Source organism: Leopardus geoffroyi, chromosome B3 (assembly GCF_018350155.1).
Source record: "Leopardus geoffroyi isolate Oge1 chromosome B3, O.geoffroyi_Oge1_pat1.0, whole genome shotgun sequence".
NCBI classification, from domain to species: domain Eukaryota; kingdom Metazoa; phylum Chordata; class Mammalia; order Carnivora; family Felidae; genus Leopardus; species Leopardus geoffroyi.
This window is the reverse complement of record NC_059337.1, coordinates 146923226-146942993: the sequence shown is the minus strand read 5'-3', so window position 1 is coordinate 146942993 and position 19768 is coordinate 146923226. Positions and strand designations below refer to the sequence as shown.

Below are 19768 nucleotides of genomic sequence, written 5' to 3'. Positions count from 1 at the left end.
ATCCCTTCAACTGTCCCACCTGGCTGTGGGCTACACGGGGGCAGCGCTGCCCCCCCCCCCAGCACTTGGCCCAGATTTTCCGGGGTATCCCCACTCCTCACTGTGGCACAAGACACTGCTGAATCTCAGATTCAGCCCCAGCCCCCACCCTTCCACTGTGCTGAGAAACCCCGCCTCACCTTAGCACCATCTGTTCTCTCCCACCCCCTCCCCACCAGATGCACTATGGCTCCCACCCTTTGGAGTTCTGTGAGCCACCCAACAACCCCCTCCCCCCCCCCCCCACACACACACACCCTACACGCAGCCCTTGAGGCCCCCAACAGCCCGTCCAGCTCAGCCCTGCAAGGCCTGGGTAGGGCCAAGGCCTGGGAGCGGTGGCCCTCTGCCAGGACTGGAGACTGAACGGCCAGTGGGGGTAATGAGTGTGGTCCAGTCTGCAGCTGCTGCCAGAACTGACATGGGCATTTCCAGAAAGCCCCCAACTATCCACTGCCCAGCTAGTCCTCAAATTCCCCACTTGGCCGCTGGCTACTTGCTACTCTGGAGGGAGGGCATACAAAAAGAGGGGCGGTGCTGTCCAGGCAGATGCCCCTGCAGGAACGTGGCTGGCCTGGTCCACCAAGGCAGGTGGGGAATGGAGACAAGGGTGGGCAGGAAGTGGAGAGAGCAGGCGAGGACTCCCCACCACAAGGCCCCGAAAGCTTCTCAAAAAACGGAACCAGCTTGAGCACAGCTGATTCACCCTGTGGCCGCCATCAACCGACTACCAGGCCTCATGTTCCCGCTGACCTGTTGACCCACCCTTAGCGCCATCCCTGAACCGAGGGGGCATTAGGGGGCCTGGGAGCTGGGGAGCTGAGCCACCACAGGGCCTTCCAGGATGGCCAGCCGCCTGCCTTGCAGAGGAAGCTTCAGCCTTGTGGCAGCCCCGGGGAACAGCACAGCAGGAAGAGCAGGGCTCCTGGCAGGGCCAGGAGTCAGAACCCCCAGCGGCGGCTCCCTTGAACCATCCCCCTGTCACCCTGTCAGTACACTCAGCGGGCATGTATACACACACACACACACACACACACACACACACACACAGAGGCAGGGCTTCTGAGTGCTCAGCTTTATTGAGGGCAAGGGAGACTACAGGGGAGCCCCGGGTGCCTGGGGATAAGGCCTGGAATCAGCCTGGAAGGGCAGTGGCCCGGTGGACAACCAGGGACAGCGTTTCCACGACCTGCGCAGAGAGGTCAGAGGACAGAAGTGAGTGCAGGTCCAGTGGGCACTCAGGCCTCACCCGGGAGTGCAGGGACCATCCTGAAGGCCCGAGGGTCGGCGCTGGGGGATGGGGGTGTACCTGGGTTTATTTGAAAGTGTGACTCTCAGCGCCACCCCGCCCAAAGCCTGCAGAGAAAAGAGTAGGCAGGTTACCAGGTTGGGGGGGGGGGGGGAGGTGCCGGGGAGGCTGGGGGGAGGAGGAAGGCAGCTCAGGGGCCATGCGTAGGAAGCGTACCTTTGGGCCCAAACATGGCGGCGTAGCAGGGGTGGTTGCAGTAGGGCTTGCCTTCATGCTGCAGAGACAAGGGCCATGAGGGGCTGTCGCCCCTCACCCTGCGCCCACCACTGCCCTCCGGGCCCCACCTACCTCAGCGTGGCCCCCTGATGTCAGCGTCTTTCCGCATTTCTCACACTTCAGGCAAGGCCGGTGCCAGTCCTTCCCCAGAGAGGTCACCCGCTCAGCTGCAGAGGTACATACACCCCTCCCCTACTGTAAGACATTGCTCTGGGGCCACAGGGCACACCCGTCTGCTAACAGAACAGCCTAAAGTAACAGCCTTCTCCAGCTCCTTCTGCGCATGGTCTCACCCACGCCCGCCTGGTGGCCCACCCAGGGTCTCAGCTGGCCTCCGTGCCCGTGGTGGGGAGGGGCACCCCCAGTCCCCTAGGCGTGTCCGGCCAAACAAACGGCAGGGGGCGCTGCGTGGAGCTGCGGGAAGAGGCCTCGAGGGCCAGGGTGGGGGGCCTGGGTGACCTGCGGAGGTGGTCGGAGATGGGGCCTGCAGGCGCCCTTCTCCGGGGCGAAGGCGGGGGAGTCCCTTCCCACTTCCTCCCGCCTCCCTCCTGGGTGGGCCCCGGGGCGCGGGGCAGGGAGGCGGCACCCGGGGTGTGAGCGCGCCCGGGCTCGCGCCCCGGGCGCCGGTTTCCGCGTCTGTTTCTACTTAGCTATGGGAGGGGCGGCCAGAGCGCAGCGTTTCTTCCTTGGCCGCGCGGTCCCCGCCCAGGGCGCGCCGAGGGGGAACGGGACAGTTGGGGAGATCCAGCGACGGGGAGTCCCAGAGTCAGGGAGACCCAGAGAAGGGGGGACCCGGAATCGGGGAGACCCAGCGGGACCGAAGGAGAGAGAGCGGGCCAGAGACGTCGAATCAGCAGAGACCTCGGGCCACCCCACACAGGGGTCCTGATCCGCATACCCAAGCCGTCGCCGGCAGGGCTGAAGTGTCGGCTCCCGTCACGCTGCCCCAGGGTCCCCAGCGCGCCCAGCCCTCCGGAGAAGCCCTGTTCGTAGTCCCTGGGTGCACCGCGGTCCCGGCCGGGAGTGGGCCGGGGCGGGGGGCGGGGGGCGGGAGGGGTGCGCTCACCAAAGTACACTTCCTTGTCGCACTTGGGGCACTTGGGCATGGCGGCAAGGGGTCAGGCGTGAACGGCCGGTCAGGAGCAGACAGGAGAGCCGGACTGGGTGGGTCCCGCGGGGTGTGCGCCTTTCAGGGACCCCAAGACCCCGCCCCTTTGGGACCCGCCCCTCGAGCCCCGCCCCCTGAGTCCAGGATTTGGACCCGCGGACTTGGATTCCAGGCCAACCAGCCAAGTAAGGTCATCTGGTCCACCCCCGCCTTCAGGCAGCATCGGGCCTAACCGACGACGGGGTAGGGGGGCGGTTCAAGGAGCGCACGGGATCCCTGGGGATGCGCTGAAGGGGCGGGGCTCCTCCGGGGGCTACTGCCCCGCCCCTTGCCCACGGTCCAGGATCCAGGGAAGGGGCTTCCCAGGGCCAGGAAGCCCCGGCCCCCCAGCGCCCCAGCCCCTGTCCCCAGTCCTCCGACACCAGTCCTCCGAGCCCCAGATAGCTGGGATCCAGGGAGTCACCGATAAAATGCAAATAGATGCAAACCAGCGTGTGCGAACTTCCTTCTCCCCACACACTTTGACCCGACCCTCTCCCAGACAGAGGGCTGGGGACCAGCGACGTCTCAGCCTTGTAGCCCCTCCCCCCTCCGGAGTGAATCTCCCCTCCGGCCTTCATCACACGCGGAGCTAGGACGCCCACCCCTCCCCAGCCCCCCACCCCCAAGGGACATCCCGGCCTCTGCGAGCCCTCCACCCCCGCCGCTGCCTGGGAAGTCCATTGGACAGCAGCCCGGGAAATTTGGAAGAGGGGACTTCGAGACGGGACGTCCCCTCCCTCCCCTCCGCGGTAACAGTGACCAGTGTGAGCGCGGGGGTGGGCGCGGCCACGCACAGGGCATCTCTGCGGGAAGGGCTCCTTATCTCTGCGGGAAGAGCACGAGAGCCCACGACGGGAGTGGCTCAAGTCCGACGCCCAGGGCAAGTGCGGGCCGGTGCCAGGTGGAGACCGTCCTACTCCACCCACCCTGGGAGTGGGAAGTGTCCAGGGGGCTGGCGGGGTCTCCCAGCCGCCTTTCAGCCCAGACCTAGGCTTCAGCCTGGCTGGGGTCCCGGCCTCCATGTCCCCTTAGGAAGTCCCTGCCCGCTAGGCCATTCCCTCCTGGCCACTGGCACCCTGGCCACAGTCCTCTCTGCTGGGAGCGGGGGAAGGGGGGGGGGCTGTCCCCTCTGCCTGCTCAACGGATCCTCCCCCGGCCACACCCAGTTTCTTGGCTCCTCAGCTAAGCTCCAGCCCCCTGTCGAGGCCCCAGCCCCTTGGCCCCCCAGCGCCGCAGCCCCTCCCCCCGCCCCGGCCCCCCAGCGGCCCCCCAGCGCCCCACCCTTCCTCCCTTTCTCCGGGTTGCCCGTGTCCCTCCCTTAGGCTACCACCCTCCTCCTCATCTGCTGACACACCCATCTCTCAACACCAAACCGCCCTGGGCCTACCCAGGCCCCATCTTCTTGGAAGGTGCTGGAGACCATCCTCTGACAGGACCCAGGGGCTCCTGGCCTCCCCACAGGCACTCAGCGACTCCAACGTCACCCTCCCTGAAGCCCACCTCCCCACCATAGGCCTCCGGCCTGGCACTGGGAGGGGGGAGGGAAACCATGGGTGCCCCCACCCGCACCCCCACAGGGCCCGCCCTCTGCCCCCCAAAAGAGGCCTGGCTTGGGGTAAGGGTGGCAGCGGCCAGGGACGCAGGGCCACAGAGGCCACCTCCAGAGTGAGCCCTCGGTGAGTAGGGCACACTAGCTCCCACACCCTCACGTCCTGCCCCTCATGCTTCCCTGCGTCACCCCCTCCTCCCTGGGACCCCCTTTCTGAGACCACAGTTCTGCCCCTGGCTGGGACTCTGCGAGCCCTGGGGTCTGCAAGGCTTGCACGGCATCGCTAAACGCTCGGCGGCTGGCTGTCCGCCGCCCCCAGGAGTGGGGGTGCACACCACGCGCCACCGGAGCCCCGGACTCCCACCCATCGACGCTGGCCTGCGCCAGCCTTGAAGCCTCCACACTCACTGTCACGTCTGGGCCCGTGGCCCTCCCTGCCCAGCGCTGGGGCACTTACTTGGGCACGGTTTCCAGAGGTAAGGCCACCAGCCCGACCTCCTCCACCCCCCCCATCCCATCCTTTGGTGTCTCCCTGGCCTGTGCCCGATGCTGCTGCAGACAGATAGGGTCACTAGGGTGGATCCTGACTTCCCTCGTCTCCTGGCTCCGGGATCTGGAAAGAGGCCGGGATGGGGAAGAGCAAGGGTGGGGGGATGGGCGCACAGAAACACACACAGCAGGGGACAGAAATGTAGACAGGCCCGAGAGGCCCAGAGAGGCAGGGGCTGCGGGAAGGGCCCGAGGCCCACTGGTTGGGGGCGGGGGGGGGGGGGGCTGTCACAGTGGGTCATGGGGCTCTGGTCACACACATGTTGCTCGTAGCACCAGCAGCTTCCTGAGAAGACTGCCCTGCATGGATGTGCGGCATGTGCTGGGTGGAGGCCTGGGGCTCCAGGGCAGGGCTGCCTCCACCCCTACCAGGGTGATGTGCTAGAGGGGTGCAGTGAGCCCCACAGGGAGCCCAGAAGCACCCACCTCTGTCCTGGTGCCCACGGGCATCACTGTGTGAGTGCCTTTGTCCGGGTACCCCAGCTGCCTCCCCAGGTTTCTGTCCGGCCCACAGCACCACCTTAAGGCTCCAGGCAGGTGGGGCCAGGAGCCAGCTCTGCCCACCTGTCCACCCACCCTGCCCCTGGGCTGCCCCCCACCCACACGCTGTGACTCCAGCCCCTCCCACCATGGGGGAGCATGAGACAGTACCATCCCTGGGGTGGTGAGGTTCCGGCTAGCTTTCTCTGCTGTTATTTCCTGTTGCCATGGTCACAGGGCTGCGGGGGTGGGGGCGGGGGGGGGGGGGGAAATGCCAAAAGTAGCCAAGGGCCATGTGCCTCGCCCTCTAACTGGTACACAGCAGTTTTTCCAGACATCAGACACACACACACACACACACACACACACACGCTTGCTGGAACCCTCTCAAATCTTCAGCCACAGGCTGGCAATGCTCCTCCGGTTCCCTTGGGCTCCCTACCCATCTTGCCCACCTGAGGGGATGGGAGCCCCGCACCAGCTGCAGCCCCCACCTCCTGGAGGAGATCGTGCCTCCCCCCAGAGTCTGTATCCAAGCCCGCCTCCGTCTGAGGCTCGGCTGGGTACCGGTCAGGGCCCTGACAGCTTCGCCGGAGACCTGGGCCCCACCAGGTGCAAGACGTCCTACTGCCATCAGCTCACCTGGCTCAGGGGGCACCTGTGGGCGAGGGGCACTGACCTGGCCCAGGGGCCAGTTCCAGACCCAAATCTGCCTTGCTCAGCCGCCTACCCCTTGCCCCACTGTTTTGGGGGTGCTGTTTGCATTTGTTGCCCAAACAAATGGAGGACACAGTAAGCCCCCTAATACACCCCAGGGTGTAGCCTTCCCCCACTTTGCCCCCTAGTGCTACCAGCAGGCACAGGGGCTGTGTCTGGAGCATGAGGGACAAAGTGGCCAGGACAGGAACACCGAGCAACCCAGCCACTTGCCCCAGGCTGCCTCTGTGCCCACAACATCCTGCCTGGCACAGGGACAGCATGAGGGCACCCCGGGGCCCAAAGACCTGTGGGAGGCGGCTGTGGGGTTCTGGGTGCATCAGCTGAGGCCATGTTCACCCTTCTGTCTGCACACCCCCATGCCCTTGGCTGTTCATGCACCACCCAAGCTTGGCTGGGGACCCAGATGGGAACCAGGAGGGACGTTGCCCTGCAGGACGATTCCCAAGAGGGCCCCGAGGTACCTCCACAGCAGTGCTGGGCTCCAGGCACCTGAGAGCCAGTGACCACTGAGGAGTCCCTGCCTGGGGCCAGCCACCCTCACCCACTGGGAAAGCTCTGCCCCTCAAGCTGGACAGCACCCCTGCACTCTCTTCTCTCCCGCTGTTTTCTGTGGCACTTGCTCTGGCCTCCCCCCACCATCCTTGAAGCCCCCACCCCGTGCCCTGGCCTCCAGGCCCCTTCCTCAATATGGACAAGGATGTCCCCTCCTAGGGCTGAAGGGCCAAATGCCCCAGGGCAACTGCTGGCTCCCTCTCCAGGGTCTCCCCCCTCCCCCAGGCTCAGCTGAGTCACGGACACTCAGACGTTCCCAGGGCCTATTTTCAGCAGCTTGTCCCCCGGGACCCCCCACTCTGCTCTGAGGTTCTGCCCCAGAGTGGGCCTGCTGGGCCTTCGAGGGACCTTCCTTGCCCCGAGGCAAGAGAAGGGATCAGACGCTGCACTTTCCCAGGACTTGGCTCCTGTCCACCCAGGACCCCCCAGACCAGGTGAGAGGGCAGCTCCTGTCCTCCTCTCCTGGAAGCAGAGGCGGCATGCAGAGAGGATGGGGGGCACACGTGGCCTTGAGCTCCCTCAGTCAGCCCTACCTGGAGTCGACAGTCTGGACAGATAGGGTGACCCTCCCTTCCCCCGAAGGCTGAGCCTTGTTCCAAGAATCTATGTCCGGGAGCCAAAGACCATGCAGAACCGCCTCAAATTCCAGCCTCTCAGGTCCGGCAGCTGGCCGAGCCCCTCCTCCCCACTGCCAGAGGGCAGCCAAGCCCTGGGAAAATGTGCTGTCCACACCTGGCTGCCCTGGTCCCCCGCCAGTCTTCACCTGGCCCAGCCCCCAGCAGCCCAGAGCCCGGGGCATCGGCCCTTGCTGATTTCTTGACACTCAGCCCCTGGAGCCACAGCTGGTGGTCAGTGAGCTGCTGCTTGGACCCAGGGATGGGAGGGAGTCAGTCCCCCCTCCGCCAGTCCTAAGAAATTCAGGGAGGCTGGCCTGGGCTGGGTGGGGCTCTCAGGGAGCCTCTAGCAGGGGAAGGGCTGCCTAGGGCTGATGCTGGGGTCACTGACCCAGGGGGGGCAGCTGGGCAGGGCCTGGAGGGAGAGGTGCTGGGCATCCAGGACATGGGAACCTAGGGTCTGGACTTCAGCAAAGTGGGGACAGAGGGAGGTGCAGGCAGAGCAGCCCCCCCCCCCCCGCCCCCGGCCCCACCCCGGGATGCCTGCCTGGTGACAGCAGCCAGGGCCACACTGGCCCACGTCGGGGGTGGAAGGCATGCGACCTCGCAGGGGCCTGGCCTTCCCAAGCCGGGGAAGACTGGACTGGCAGGAGGTGGGGTGCAGCTGGGGAGGAGGATGGTGAAGGAGGCCCCTGCGCCATGCGCAGCCCTGGGCTCTGGACGGGGAAGGAGGCTGTTAGATGGCATCTCGGGGCCGCCTCCCTGGCCGGCACCGAATGGAGGGAGGGGCGGCGGTGGAGGTCAGGCAAGGGGAAGTGGAGAAGGCGGCACACCCCGGCACACAGGCCCATTGCCGCCTCTCCCGCATCTTGAGGGAGCGTCCGGGGCTGTGGGCGACGGAGGAAGCACCTGACTTGCTGGGGGGCTTCCTGGAGCCGGTGCCAACGAGAAGGCCGCGGCCGCGCGGGCGCACCGCCGTCACACCGTTGTCACAACGACGCGCCTAGCGACGCGCGCGGAGACCAGTGGTAGCGGCACCGCCCGGTTTCCACGGCAACCCCTTGGAAACAAACAAGGCGGCGAGTCCTGCTCCGCCCGCAGGAAATGGGACGCGCTTTCCCGGCCGGCCCTGGGAGCCGGGGGCCGCTGCGTCCCAAAGCGGGCCGGAGCCGACCTTCCCCGAGGCGGTCCCGGCACCCTCGCCCCCGCGCTGCCAGGCGGGCTTTCACCCACCCAGGGCCCCCTCCGCCCCGGGTTTGGGGAAAGGGCGCGCCGCCCACCCCCTCTCCTCCCCACATAGTTTCCACTGGAGGCTCCCGAGGGAGGGCCCAAGTTGCGCCCTTAGCAGCTCCCCGCCCGGCAGAGGGCAGGAATTTCCCATCCGACACCGCAGCCAGGGCGGGCGTGTGCTGCTCAGAAAGTCTGGATTCTCCCCCAAAGGTCCCCCCGACCACGGAGCCACAGCCTGGGGCAGGTGGGGGCCTTCCGCCCAGCTTGCACCAGTGCCCCGGTGGTACTTGCTCTGCCCTGGGGGGGCGGGGGTGGGGTGGGGGGGACACCGGCTGCCCCTGGGGTGCCTGCCCCAGCGGCCCCTCCCCCCACCCCTCCCCCCCAGGCCACCTGCCCTGCACACTCTGGCTGCATTCCAGGGCTAGCCAGGTGAGAGGACACACTGCTGCCCACAGTGCGATGGGACGGCCCGGCATCGCCGGACACCCGAGCCGGCCGATCCACCCCCAGGGACACGCATGGCCGCTCCAAGGACAATGGCTATGGCATGCACGCAGGCTCAGCTGTGTCTGAGCTGGTGGACTGGAGGGAGAGCCGGGGAGGGGCCCTGTGCCAAGGGTTGAGGCACAGAGAGCTGGTCCTGGGGTGCAGGGCACATGGGCCCAGATGCCCCGGCTTTGAGGAGGTCAAAGCTTCTGGGGCTGCGGTGCTAGGGGCAGGTCAGGGTAGATCGGCCTGGTTTCCGCCCGGGCCTGGAGTGGAACAGAAGGTACGCCCTCTGCTGGGCTGTCCAGAAGCGGCGGAAAAAGGAAGACAGGAGGGAGGGCTCCTGACAGGTTCAAAGGGCAGAGACTGGGCTGCCTGGGGAGGCCAGGGGTGACTCCACGAACACTGCAAACCCGGACACAGGGACACCGGCTGGGAAGGAGCACCCAAACAGGGGGACTCAAGCCCTCAAGCCCTGGCCTTCAGACTGCCCCCGTTCTGTCCCTTGGCCCCCACTGATGCTGACCACACCCCTTCCCCATCCAAGCCACCACACTTCCAGGCCGGGTCCTGAGGGCCCACCTTGCCTCTGCCTCCTCCCCAGCTCCTGCACTCCTAGAGAGGACCGTCCTCCCGTCACCTGCCCCCTTTCCCCCATGTGCCACGCCCTTGGCTCTCTGTCCCAAGGCAGACCCCGCCCTGATGGATGGAGGCATCTGCTGGCTCTGGTGCCCACTGCTGACACTTCTGGGGACCAGGACCCCAAACCCAGGATGCTTCCCATGCTCCCACCTCCACCTGCTCTGGTCCCTGTCTCAGCTGCCTTTTCCACCTCGGTGCTGGCACCACGGCCCACAATGGAGCTGCCTGCCTCCCCACCCGCCCCTACCAGCCTTGGGACTAGGGCCCCACTCCCACCAGAAGCCAGCCGGCGGGTGTGGGGACCGTCTGTGGATGGGACAAGGGGTTACAGTCCCAACGTACGTCCATCCCCCAACCAGAGGCGCGGCAGGGTCCCCCAATCCTCAAACCTTTATTGACAGCAATCTCAGCAGTTACATGTGAGCCGCGTGAGGGTGTCAGGCAGGCACTGCAAGGCGGTGGGGGCGATGGGCAGAGGGCTCCTGGCAGGGACGCCCTGGGTCCGCCCTGGGAACACCGTGAAGAGCGTGGCAGCGTCACCGGCGAGGGGAGCAGAAATAACACTGTGAGGCAGGCCTGGGGCAGTAGGAGGGGGAGAGCGGGACGCCCACCTCAGACAGACCCACGGAGGGCCAGGAGACACGCGGGGCCATGTGGGACCACGTGGACACAAAAGGGGACCACGGGCAGGGGAGAGGAACGGGGATAGGCAGGCGGGCCTCCTCCCGCACAACACCCGGGCCCTGGACGTGCAGGGGGAGGACCGGACGGCTGGCCGCGCTCCCCCATAGGGCCAAGCAGTAGGCTCTGGAGCAGGGCCGGCAGAGGAGAGGCCCGGCTCCTTGGACGGGCTGCATCCCTAGGGCTGAGCTTTGCCCTCTGGGTCTCTGTCATAGATGTAGCTGCCCACGGCTCCGGTATTCACTCCTGCAGAAAAGGGCACAAAGGCGGTAGGGAGGAGTGGGGAGGAGGGCACCAGAATCCCAGGCCTCCTGGCGGCACTCACCTTTCGGTCCAAAGAGTATTCCGTAGCAGGGCTTGTGGCAGTAGGGCTGGCCATCATGCTGGGGGCGGAACAGGGACAGAGCTGAGATTTCTGCGTTCCTCTCCCCACACCCCCACCTGGCTTCCTCGTTGTCCACACACCCCGCCCTCCCTCACAGCCTTCAAGGACCCCAAAGCCATGCCAGGTGCCACTCACCTGATGGATGGGGGGATGGCGGTGGGGATGCCTGGGAGCATCCGCGCACCCGTAGGCCTCCACTCTGGCCACCGGGGGATAGCACCCACCGCTGGCTCACCCCCAACCCCACCCCCAGGCCACCCCGGGCGTCACCTCCAGGTGCCGCCCACCTCCGCAAACACGCCCCCCCACACTCCGCAGGCCCGCCCCCCCACCACTGCAGGCTCGCCCCCTCTTCTCCGCAAACCCGCCCCCCACCTCCGCAGGCCCGCCCCCCCTCCGCAAACCCACCCCCCACCTCCGCAGGCCCGCCCCCTCACCTCCGCAGGCCCGCCCCCCACCACTGCAGGCTCGCCCCCTCACCTCCGCAGGCCCGCCCCCCACCACTGCAGGCTCGCCCCCTCTTCTCCGCAAACCCGCCCCCCACTCGGCAGGCCCGCCCCCATCTCCGCAAACCCACCCCCCCACCTCCGCAGGCCCGCCCCCTCCTCCGCAAACCCGCCCCCCACCTCCGCAAACCCGCCCCCCACCTCCGCAGGCCCTACCCCCTCACCTCCGCGTGCCCGCCTGGAGTTAGCGTCTTCCCACAGCGCTCACAGCGCAGGCACGGGCGGTGCCAGTCCTTGCCCAGAGAGGTCACCTTCTCGGCTGGGAGGGGAGACAGACGGTGATGCAGAGGGGCCCTCCTCGGGCACCCCCCAGAGGCTGCTGCCGGCGCTCTCACTCACCAAAGTAGACCCTCTTGTTGCAGCGAGGACACACGTTGGGCTCCCCCGTGAACGTGGTGACGCTGGAGGCTGAGGGAAGGAGGAGTCAGGGCAGGGCACGGCCTGGCCGCTGGGACACCCCTCCGCCCGGACACGGAGCCCAGCCCACCTTTGCTGGGCCCCCTCGGGGGGCCGCCGGCCTTGCGCTCCTCAGCCCGGACCACGGGCACCTCGATGGGGCCGGTGACCTGGGGGCCCTCGGCAGAGGGTTTCTCGTAGATGTAGGAGCCGGCCCCTCCGATATTCACCCCTGCGGAGTGGCAGACACTGTAGGGCGAGCGGCCTCGCCCACCCCCAGCCCCCACACCCCACGGCACTTCTCTCCACAGCCCACTCTGGGGGGTCGGGACCCCCCCCCCCCCCGCAGAGGGTGCCAGCCGGCTGGGGCAGACTTCTGGGAGGGGCGTGGGGGACGCTAGAATCACCAGGACGGAAGAGACTGTGGGGGGAGGGTCCAGAATGGGCAAGGGGAGAAGGGGACCAGGGGACCCCGGGGCTGCTGGTGTCTTCCGGGCCCAAGTCTGTGCCGGGTCCAGGAGGCACCCCGGCCGCCCCTTCCGGGACCAGAAGGGTTCCCAGGCTGGGGGCGGGGCCCCAAGCTCACCTTTGGGTCCGAACAGCGTGGCATAGCAGGGCTTGTGGCAGAACGGCCTCCCGTCATGCTAGGCAGAGGGGTGTGGCGTGAGGGCTGGCACCCGCCCACCGCCCAGGCTTGCCTCCCACCCCCGCCCTGCCCCGGGGAAGGGGGCTCACCTCAGCGTGGCCCCCGGGGGTCAGTGTCTTGCTGCAGCGCTCACACTTGAGACAGAACTTGTGCCAGTCCTTGCCCAGAGAGCTCACCTTCTCAGCTGGGGGCAGGACAGGAGGTCAGGGCCAGTGCCCAGGGCCCTGGCGTGGGCAGACTCCTCAGCCCTCCCTCCGAGCCCCCACCACACGCCGGAACCCCCTTCTGCCCCTCAGAGCCCCTGCCGGGTCTCTCTCAGCCACCCTCACACCCCTGTGAACCCTCTCAACGACGCACCTGCCCCTCCCTCAAACCCTGGCCTCACACTCATACACCTCTCCATCCCTCACAGACTCCTGAACGCTCCCAATTGGGCCCCGAAGGGGTGGGCAGAGCCCCCTGCGGAGGGGACAACCCCAGCCTCCGGACCCTCCACGGCTGTGGACCCTCCGTGGCTGTGCCGTGCCCCCTGCACCCCATGGGACAGGATGCCTACCTGTCTATATTTGGTTTCCCCGTGATAAGGCACTGCCTCCAGCTGCTGCTTCCACACTCAAGGTCAGAGACCAGCTGCTAAGGGCCCAGTCACCCCCACCCCACCCCCTGCCCACTGGGCCACCTCCTAAAGGCCGGAAGTGTGGGGGGCCTCCCCAGGAGAGCGCGGCAGGAAAAGGGTGGTGGAGGAGAGGGCAGGAAGAAAGGCTGGAGCCAAGCCGGAATTCCGAAGGGAAGGGAAGGGAAGGGGTCTGAGCAGAAGCATGGAGGGCAGGCGGAGGGCAGGCGGACCGGGCCCCTGCCACGCTGGCCGCGCCCTAGGACCAACGGATCTTTTGGCCCCCTCGCAGCGAGGTTGCTGTGCAGGCCAGGCCTCCCCCAGGGCCCTGGCAGAGTGGAGAGAGAGGGCCCGGCCGGGTCACTCCCCACACCCAGAGGCCCATGGGTGCTGCTGCTGGTGGCCCAGGTTTGGGGCCCTGGGTGCCGGCTCCCCGTAGCCCTGGCAGGACCTGCTGGACCGCCGCCCACACCCACCCCTTCCTGGAGGCAGCTGGGGCTTGGATCCCTACGGCCACTCTACCCGAGGATGCTGGGACAGGCTGGCCAGCCACCCCTCCCGTGTCCATGCTGGGGCAGTCGGGTGCCACGCCAGCCCGGCACCCTCTCCCAGTCCTCCTGCTGGCCAGCAGCGGCCGTGGCAGCTGCACTCAGGGCTGCCAAAGCCACGCCGCACGGGCCAGCACTAGCATATGGCTACGCGGGGGCAGGGGAATGACCCTCAGACCCCACTGGGCGGGGAGATGGCCATATACTGCCAACCCCGTTGGGAAGACAGAATTGATCGGGTCTCTTGGCACGGAAGGGACCGGGGCTCCCCCACGGGCGGCACCATTGTTAAGGACACAAAGGCAAAGCATTCTGAGGCCACTCTGGGGGTGTCCTGGCCCAGGTTTCACTCTGCTCAAGGGTGTGGGCTGCTGGGGCAGGGGTGGGGTGGGGTGCCTGACTGGGGGATGGGCAGGATCCCAGGCCAAAGGCCCCCCTCCTTCCACCAGCGCCTCCCGCCCAGGACAGAAGCCAGGCGGGTCTGAGCAGCCTTTGTTTTCTGCTGGGAGCCAGTGACCGCCCAGGCAGGCAGGCAGGCAGGCAGAGACGCTTTCGCGGCTGTCCACAGAACTGTCTGCCCCAGCCCTGGAGAGCCCTGAGCTGGCCTGGTCGGGGCCAAGTAGTGGGCAGCGGGCCTGGCAGGAGGACCCCAGGGCTGTCCCCCACCGTGAGCCTTATGGGGATGAGCCCCCTCTGGGATGGGGACGGAGGACTGGGCCAGCTACTGGGGAGTCGGCCGGAAGCCCCTGGGCTCCCAGCCAGGCCAGAAGCGCTCCAGGCCAAATCCGGTCCCTCCCCTCTGGGAAGAGCAAACAACCATCCACCTCCCTCAGCAGGGAAGCCGAGTGGCTTCCTTCACCTTGGCCTGTCCACATTCCAGACCCCGACCACTGTCCCCACGATGACCAGGGAAGGGCCCCCTGTCTGTGGCTCCAGGAGGGTGTTAGTGGAAGGATCCGGGGGCAGGGACTTTGCCACCCTGGCAAAGTCGGGACAGGATCAGCCAAGAGAAGAGAGAGTGGCTGAGTAAGCCAGACAGGCGGGTGTGATCCCCAGAGAGTGGGTGAGCGCCAGGGGCTGCCGCATACCCTGGGGGGCCATCCTGGCAGAGACCCGCCACCCCCTCCCGTCTAGGGCTCTTCTGACCTTGAGGAGGCAGGGGCACTTGGCCACCCGGGCTCCAGTGTCCTCTCATGCTTGTGGGGACCCGTTTGTCATCCCACTTCACGCGCAGCAAAGTCCTGAGGGAACTCGCGCCAAGGGAGGGAGCACGTTGGGACACGCAGGAGTTGGGAGGCCAAGGTCGCCCCCGCGTGGACCGAGTCCAGACAGAGCCCATATCTGACCCGGGCCCGCTGTGGTCAGAGGTCGAGGTGGAGGCTGGGGGGTGGTCACTGCTGGGGGCCGGCCACGTGTCCACGGGAAGGGCCGTGAAAGGCAGGAGCGCACGGGAGGCTCCCAGAGCGTGCGCCCCGCCGACCCCGACCCCGCCCCGCTCGGCGCCCGCGAACCCCGCACGTCCCCCCACAGCCCGGCCTCATCCTGGGAGGATCACGCACTCCCGCGGGGCCCACCGGCCGCTGCGGGGTTCGGGCGTGGCTGCCCCCACCTCGTCCAGCTCCACCCTCCGGCCGCACCCGCGTGGGCAGCGCGCCTAGCCGGCCTCGGGGCCGCGCATCCCGGGGCCGCGCATCCCGAGGCGGGGCGCGCAGCCCGGGGCTGACCGCGAAGTGCGGCGGGCGCTGGTCCGGCCCAGCACTCACCGAAGTACACCGTCTTGTCGCACTTGGGACACTTGGAGGCCATGGTCGGTGCGCCCGTCGGCCCTCAGCCCGCGCCCTCTCCGCGCCGCCGCCACCGCGCCGCCGCCCCGCCCCGCCCGCCGGCTGCCCGCGCACCCATTGGCTCCGCGGCCGGGGCGGGGCCTCGGGAGCCCGCTCCCCGGGTCCGGCGGGGGGCGCCGCGGGGGCGGGGGCGCACCTGCCGGGGCCGCGAGGGCGGCCAGACCCGCCCGGCGCCCCGACGCCGGTGCCTCGCTCGTGTCCATGGCAACGCCGGGGCAGGGGCGGGGCGGGCGGGGGTCCGTAGCCCCCTCGGCTCGGGGGGCATTCCTGGCTGTTTAGGGCCTCGGCCCGGAAGGCCGGCCCCTGGACACGCAGACGGACGGCGGCCCTCGGCGCCGGGTGCTCCCCCCCTCCCGCCCCCGGAGGACCCCACCCACCCCGCCGCGCGCCCCCCGCCCCCCGCCCCGAGTCCCTTTGTTGCTCGGTTTCTATAGCGATGGCCGCGCGGCGGGATCGGAGCCGGCTCCCCCGCGGGGCGCGGCCACCTGGCCGGGCCCTGGTCCTGCCCCGCCGCCCGCCCCCGCCTGACACCGTCGACGGTGCTGAAGCTCAGTGGGTGGAAGGCAGGGCGCCCGACGCTTCCAAAAACAGCGGGAGAGAAACTGCTGGAAGCGAAAGAGGGGGAGGGCGCCGGGCAGCAGGGGACCTGGGCGTGCTGCCGGCTTGGGAGGCACTCTCCCCAGGCTCTCCACCCAGAGGCAGTAGAAATGGGAGAGAAGAGGGGTGACCCCCCCGCCCGGCGTGCTCTCCGTGCAGGTGCCCAGCGCGCTGGCACTGCCATCCGCCTGCGCCCCCACCACCGCTGCAGGATGCCTCCTGCATCCCTCCTCTGGACCCACTAGCTCCGTGCCCAGGGGCCTCTGACCTCCAGCCTCCTGGCCCCAAAGCCGGAGAGCTAGGGATCCCCTCAAGGTCCGCCTCCCAACAGGGGCCTGCCTGATCCCTCCCAACCCTCCCTGCCCCCATCATGGAGTCTGAAAAACCGGGTCCTGGGGCCCAGGAGGACCCCCTGGTCTCCTCCCTTGGGGCTCTACCTCCCAATAAGCCCCTCCCTGGGCCTCCAGCCTGGCAAATGGGCAGAACCCCAAGCCCAAATGACCCCATCCAGTCTGGGCAGCTCCCTCCAGGCCCCTGGGCCCCCCACTGTGTATCTTGGAGGTTCTGTGCTGGACACCGAGGTCTGCCTCCCCACCCCCACCCCCATCCTCTGCCGGATGCACCCGCCGGGCCCCTGGTGCCAGGCGTATTTGCACACTAGAGGAGTGAGCAAGCCAGTGTCCCATGGCCCCTAGAACCAGGCCCTCCAGAAGCCGGACTTTCATGGCAGTCCTGCCTTGGCCAGCTCCTGCCCTCCCCTCCCCGCCCATGCCCTGCACTCACACTCTATCCACTGCTGTTACTGTGAGGACAGCAGCCTAGAAACATGTGGTCCCAAGCCTGACTGACCAGCCTGACCAGCCCCTTTCCCGTCTGCACCCTGACTCTGGCCTCTTGCCAGGCAAGGCAGGCAAGGGGGGTGGGGAGGCCTCCGCGGTCCTCTTCCCGATAGGGTGGCCCGCGATGGGGCTCCCCCCAGGTCAGGCATGCACAGCCCCCTGCTTGCTGAGGCTCAGCATCAGGTATCAGGTGTCTTCTGTAAGGAGGCTGTGTGGGAGGGGCCCAGGGCCCAGCCCTGCCTGGAGAGTGAGGAGGCATAGCAAAGGAAACGATGTTGGAACTGGCCAGACACCCCAGGGATGGTGGGGGGGGGGGAGGCGGGGGCAGGTTGGGGGACAGGTGCCCCGCACCCAACTACAGTCAGTCCTGGGCCTGACCGGAGGCTCCCTGATGTGACAGGATTATTCTGGGTCGATGGACACCGAACAGCAGTGTCCACCTCTGAGACCACAGAAGGCTACAGATGGGGGCAGGGACCGGGCAGTGGGATGGATGAGGACAGCGGGTGTCCAGGAAAGCAGCTAGCCAGCCAGGCGTGAGCGCAGGTCCCTCCCCCGGGGCCACAGTGGCACGGCGTCCTGGCGACGTTGGCAAATAGCACCCGGGGGACATCTTGGGCCTGCTGTGGGGACCCCGGGGCCGGGCTCGGTGGTAGGTGGCAGGAAGCCCGGGAAGGACAGGGGGCTTGGAGGTGTGCAGGCCGGGGCCCCCATGGGGACGACTCCTGCTCGCCTGAAATGCCCCCCCCGTCTGAGGAGGAGGGAAGGGGGCCTAAGGAAGCTCCCTGCCCCTTCCTCAGACCCCGGGTTGGGAAGAGGCTCCCACGTAGCTCAGTTTCGTCAGCCTGGCGCCTGCCAGAGACGCCACATCTGAGTCTCGGAGCGGGCAGGGCAGGGGCACCAGGCCGCGGATTGAAGTGGCTGGGTGGGGCCACTTCTTCAACACCCCGGCCTGTCACCTTACAGGGCCCCATCACGGGCTCGAGGTGGGCAGCCAGGACTCCCTTATCTGTCTCCCGCGGGGGAGCACAAGTAGTTTCTATTTGAATTCCTGGCTGAGATGTGCACCCTGTCACAGGAGGGCTGGGAGAGCAGGAGGCGGGGCTCCGGGAGGAAGGAGGTGGGAGCCCCGCCCCAGGAGGGCCCAGCTCACCCTTCTCCGGGCCAGCTGGGGTGGCAGTGAGGTGTCCCCCCCCTCCAGACCCCTCTCCTCAGTGGTTAGACGGCTCGCACCTGCCTTGCTGGCCTGCAAAGGTGGGTGCCGAGGAATGGCCACAGGTGGAATTTCTGAAAACAACGTACTTGCTGAAATCTGAGCAAATTCTCACTCTGGAAACTCTACACCTGCTGGGGGCTGACCCTGCAGGTCTGGGCAGAAATCCTCACAGACAGCTGGGGCAGGGCTCTGCCAGGAGAGGGCGGTGGGCTGGCCTGACCCAGCTGTGCTGGCTTGCCCTGCTGGGAGCCAGGCACCTGCCAGTCTGGGTCCAAGGCCAGGTCCAGGCCACTCCCTGCCTCAGCCAGACATGGCTGTGGCCGGGGGGGGGGGGGGGGGGTGGAGGGGTCTCAGCTCCTCCATGGGAAACAGGGGGTCACTGGGCCAGGCCCTGCAGGAGACAGGTGTGGGGGTAGAGGTGAGGGAAGGACAAGACCCCAGCCCAGCCTGGAGGCCAGGAAAGCCAGGGGCCACATGCTGCTTGCTGGGGCTTTTTCTCAAGGGTCCTCCCGCCTATGGACGGTATCTCTGGCCTTGAGGTGCCCACCTGCCTGGCACACTGCCAGGCCACCCTTGACCCAACCCTGGTAAGTGAGCTCTGCCCTGGGGTGCTGGGGGGGACAGGACAGCCCCGAGGCTCAAGGCAAGGAGAGGGACAGGGGACAAAAGACACGGGAAGGGCCAGTTGGTTTTTTCTTTTTATAACTTTTTTTTTCTTTGTTTTTTTTTAATATGAAAATTACTTGAAAAGACCAGGGGCCAACCCCACCAGGCAGCTCGGCGGCCGCTGGCCATGCCGATCCTAACATTCCAGATGTAAGTTTACAGAGCTTAAGTTCATCTACAAAAAAAGTAATAAAAATAAAATTTAAAATGGCACCTTCAACAGAACACAACAAAACTTGCGGCCGCACGCGAGGCCCACAGGGTGGTGCGGGCTCCCGGGCGGCTCCTCAGCTCCGCTCCGGCCAAAAAGTAAACACAAAGCTAAAAACGACTCCCGGGCTTTCTGGGAGTAAGTGAAGGGGCACTTGCCCCCGAGGCGCCCGGAGGAGCAGTTTCTCTGCAGGGGGGGGGGGGGGGGGGGGGGGGGGGGGGGGGGGGGGAGCACTACCAAAACCGGGCAGGGGCGGGCGGGCGGGCGGGGGCGCGGGCTGTGGTCGGAGTGGCCTCGCCGGGCAGCGGGGCACCTAGTCCTCGATGACGATGGGCTCGTCATTGACAGGGGCCGGTGGGGGCGGCCGCAGGGGCAGGGCCTGGCTCTGGCGCAGGGCGATGGGCTTGTAGGGCCTACGGGCGGCACGCTTGGTCTCCGAGGACGATAGCAGCTTGCGGATCTTCCTGTGAACGCAGCGACGCCAGCAGGTGACCAGGGAGCGGAGGCCCCCTGCCCCCCTAGCCTCCAGGGAGGCCCCCCTGGATGCCCCACTCTGCCACCCTCGGGGAGGCAACCCGGCCCCCTCCCAGCCTCAGGGAGGTCCCCTGGACCCCCCACGCTGCCAGCCTTGGGGAGGCCCCCACCTGGTTTCCTCGGTGGCCATGTAGAACACATCGTCAGGAGCATCGATCCAGTTCATCCTCCGCCGCTTGACAGGGGGCAGGGAGCCCCCCCGGATCAGGCGCACTTTGGTGGGGTAGGACTTCCCATTGAGCAGGAGGTTCCGGCTTGGTCCCTGTGGCAAGGGGAGGCCTGAGGACGACGCCCTGGGGGCCTGCCTCCACGCTGCACCGCGAAACCCCCAAGGCAGCAGTCCCAGCAGGAGGCATGCAGGCCTGGCCCTCCGGGCAGGCAGGGGACCCACTGAGGGCCAGGGGCACCCCGGAGCCAGCCCCCTCCCGGTCCCGCTGAGCCTCCCTGATGCTCCTGACACAGGGCCCGACAGGGCCACCCAGGCCTCCCCGCCACCAGCCCAGGGAGCCGTGCGCGGACACACGTTGTGCTTGCGCACTGGGGCGGGGGG

General features: G+C 67.6%; 3 protein-coding genes across 11 annotated transcripts in view; all 3 read right to left on the bottom strand.

The window, feature by feature from the left end:
• Positions 1-1099: 1099 nt before the first annotated feature.
• CRIP1 (cysteine rich protein 1) lies at positions 1100-2756 on the bottom strand. 2 transcript variants are annotated; one of them, XM_045452217.1, is made up of 5 exons: positions 2631-2756; positions 1637-1731; positions 1505-1562; positions 1349-1395; positions 1100-1228 (listed from the first exon to the last, which is right to left on the bottom strand). In XM_045452217.1, exons 1-4 carry the CDS (start codon positions 2668-2670, stop codon positions 1355-1357), a joined length of 234 nt encoding a protein of 77 aa, XP_045308173.1. In that variant the 5' UTR covers positions 2671-2756; the 3' UTR covers positions 1100-1228; positions 1349-1354. The 2 variants fall into 2 exon arrangements, with proteins under 2 accessions (XP_045308173.1, XP_045308172.1); XM_045452216.1 differs by having other exon boundaries at positions 1100-1395.
• A 7152-nt stretch (positions 2757-9908) lies between these two features.
• On the bottom strand, positions 9909-15202 carry CRIP2 (cysteine rich protein 2). 3 transcript variants are annotated; one of them, XM_045452214.1, is made up of 8 exons: positions 15075-15202; positions 12240-12334; positions 12091-12148; positions 11596-11736; positions 11448-11516; positions 11273-11367; positions 10543-10600; positions 9909-10463 (listed from the first exon to the last, which is right to left on the bottom strand). In XM_045452214.1, the coding sequence occupies exons 1-8, from the start codon at positions 15115-15117 to the stop codon at positions 10396-10398; spliced, it is 627 nt and encodes a 208-aa protein (XP_045308170.1). In that variant the 5' UTR covers positions 15118-15202; the 3' UTR covers positions 9909-10395. The 3 variants fall into 3 exon arrangements, with proteins under 3 accessions (XP_045308170.1, XP_045308169.1, XP_045308168.1); XM_045452213.1 differs by lacking the exon at positions 15075-15202 and adding an exon at positions 14458-14953; XM_045452212.1 differs by lacking the exon at positions 15075-15202 and adding an exon at positions 12546-12700.
• A 3290-nt stretch (positions 15203-18492) lies between these two features.
• The window catches only part of MTA1 (metastasis associated 1), a 34395-nt gene continuing 33119 nt past the window's right edge, over positions 18493-19768 (bottom strand). For all 6 annotated transcript variants that reach the window (XM_045452204.1, XM_045452206.1, XM_045452207.1 and 3 more), the window contains 2 exons: positions 19329-19480; positions 18493-19148 (listed from right to left, as the gene is read on the bottom strand). In XM_045452204.1, the coding sequence (XP_045308160.1) occupies positions 18998-19148; positions 19329-19480 (303 nt within the window). In that variant the 3' untranslated portion in view covers positions 18493-18997. The remainder of the gene's footprint in view (positions 19149-19328; positions 19481-19768) is intronic.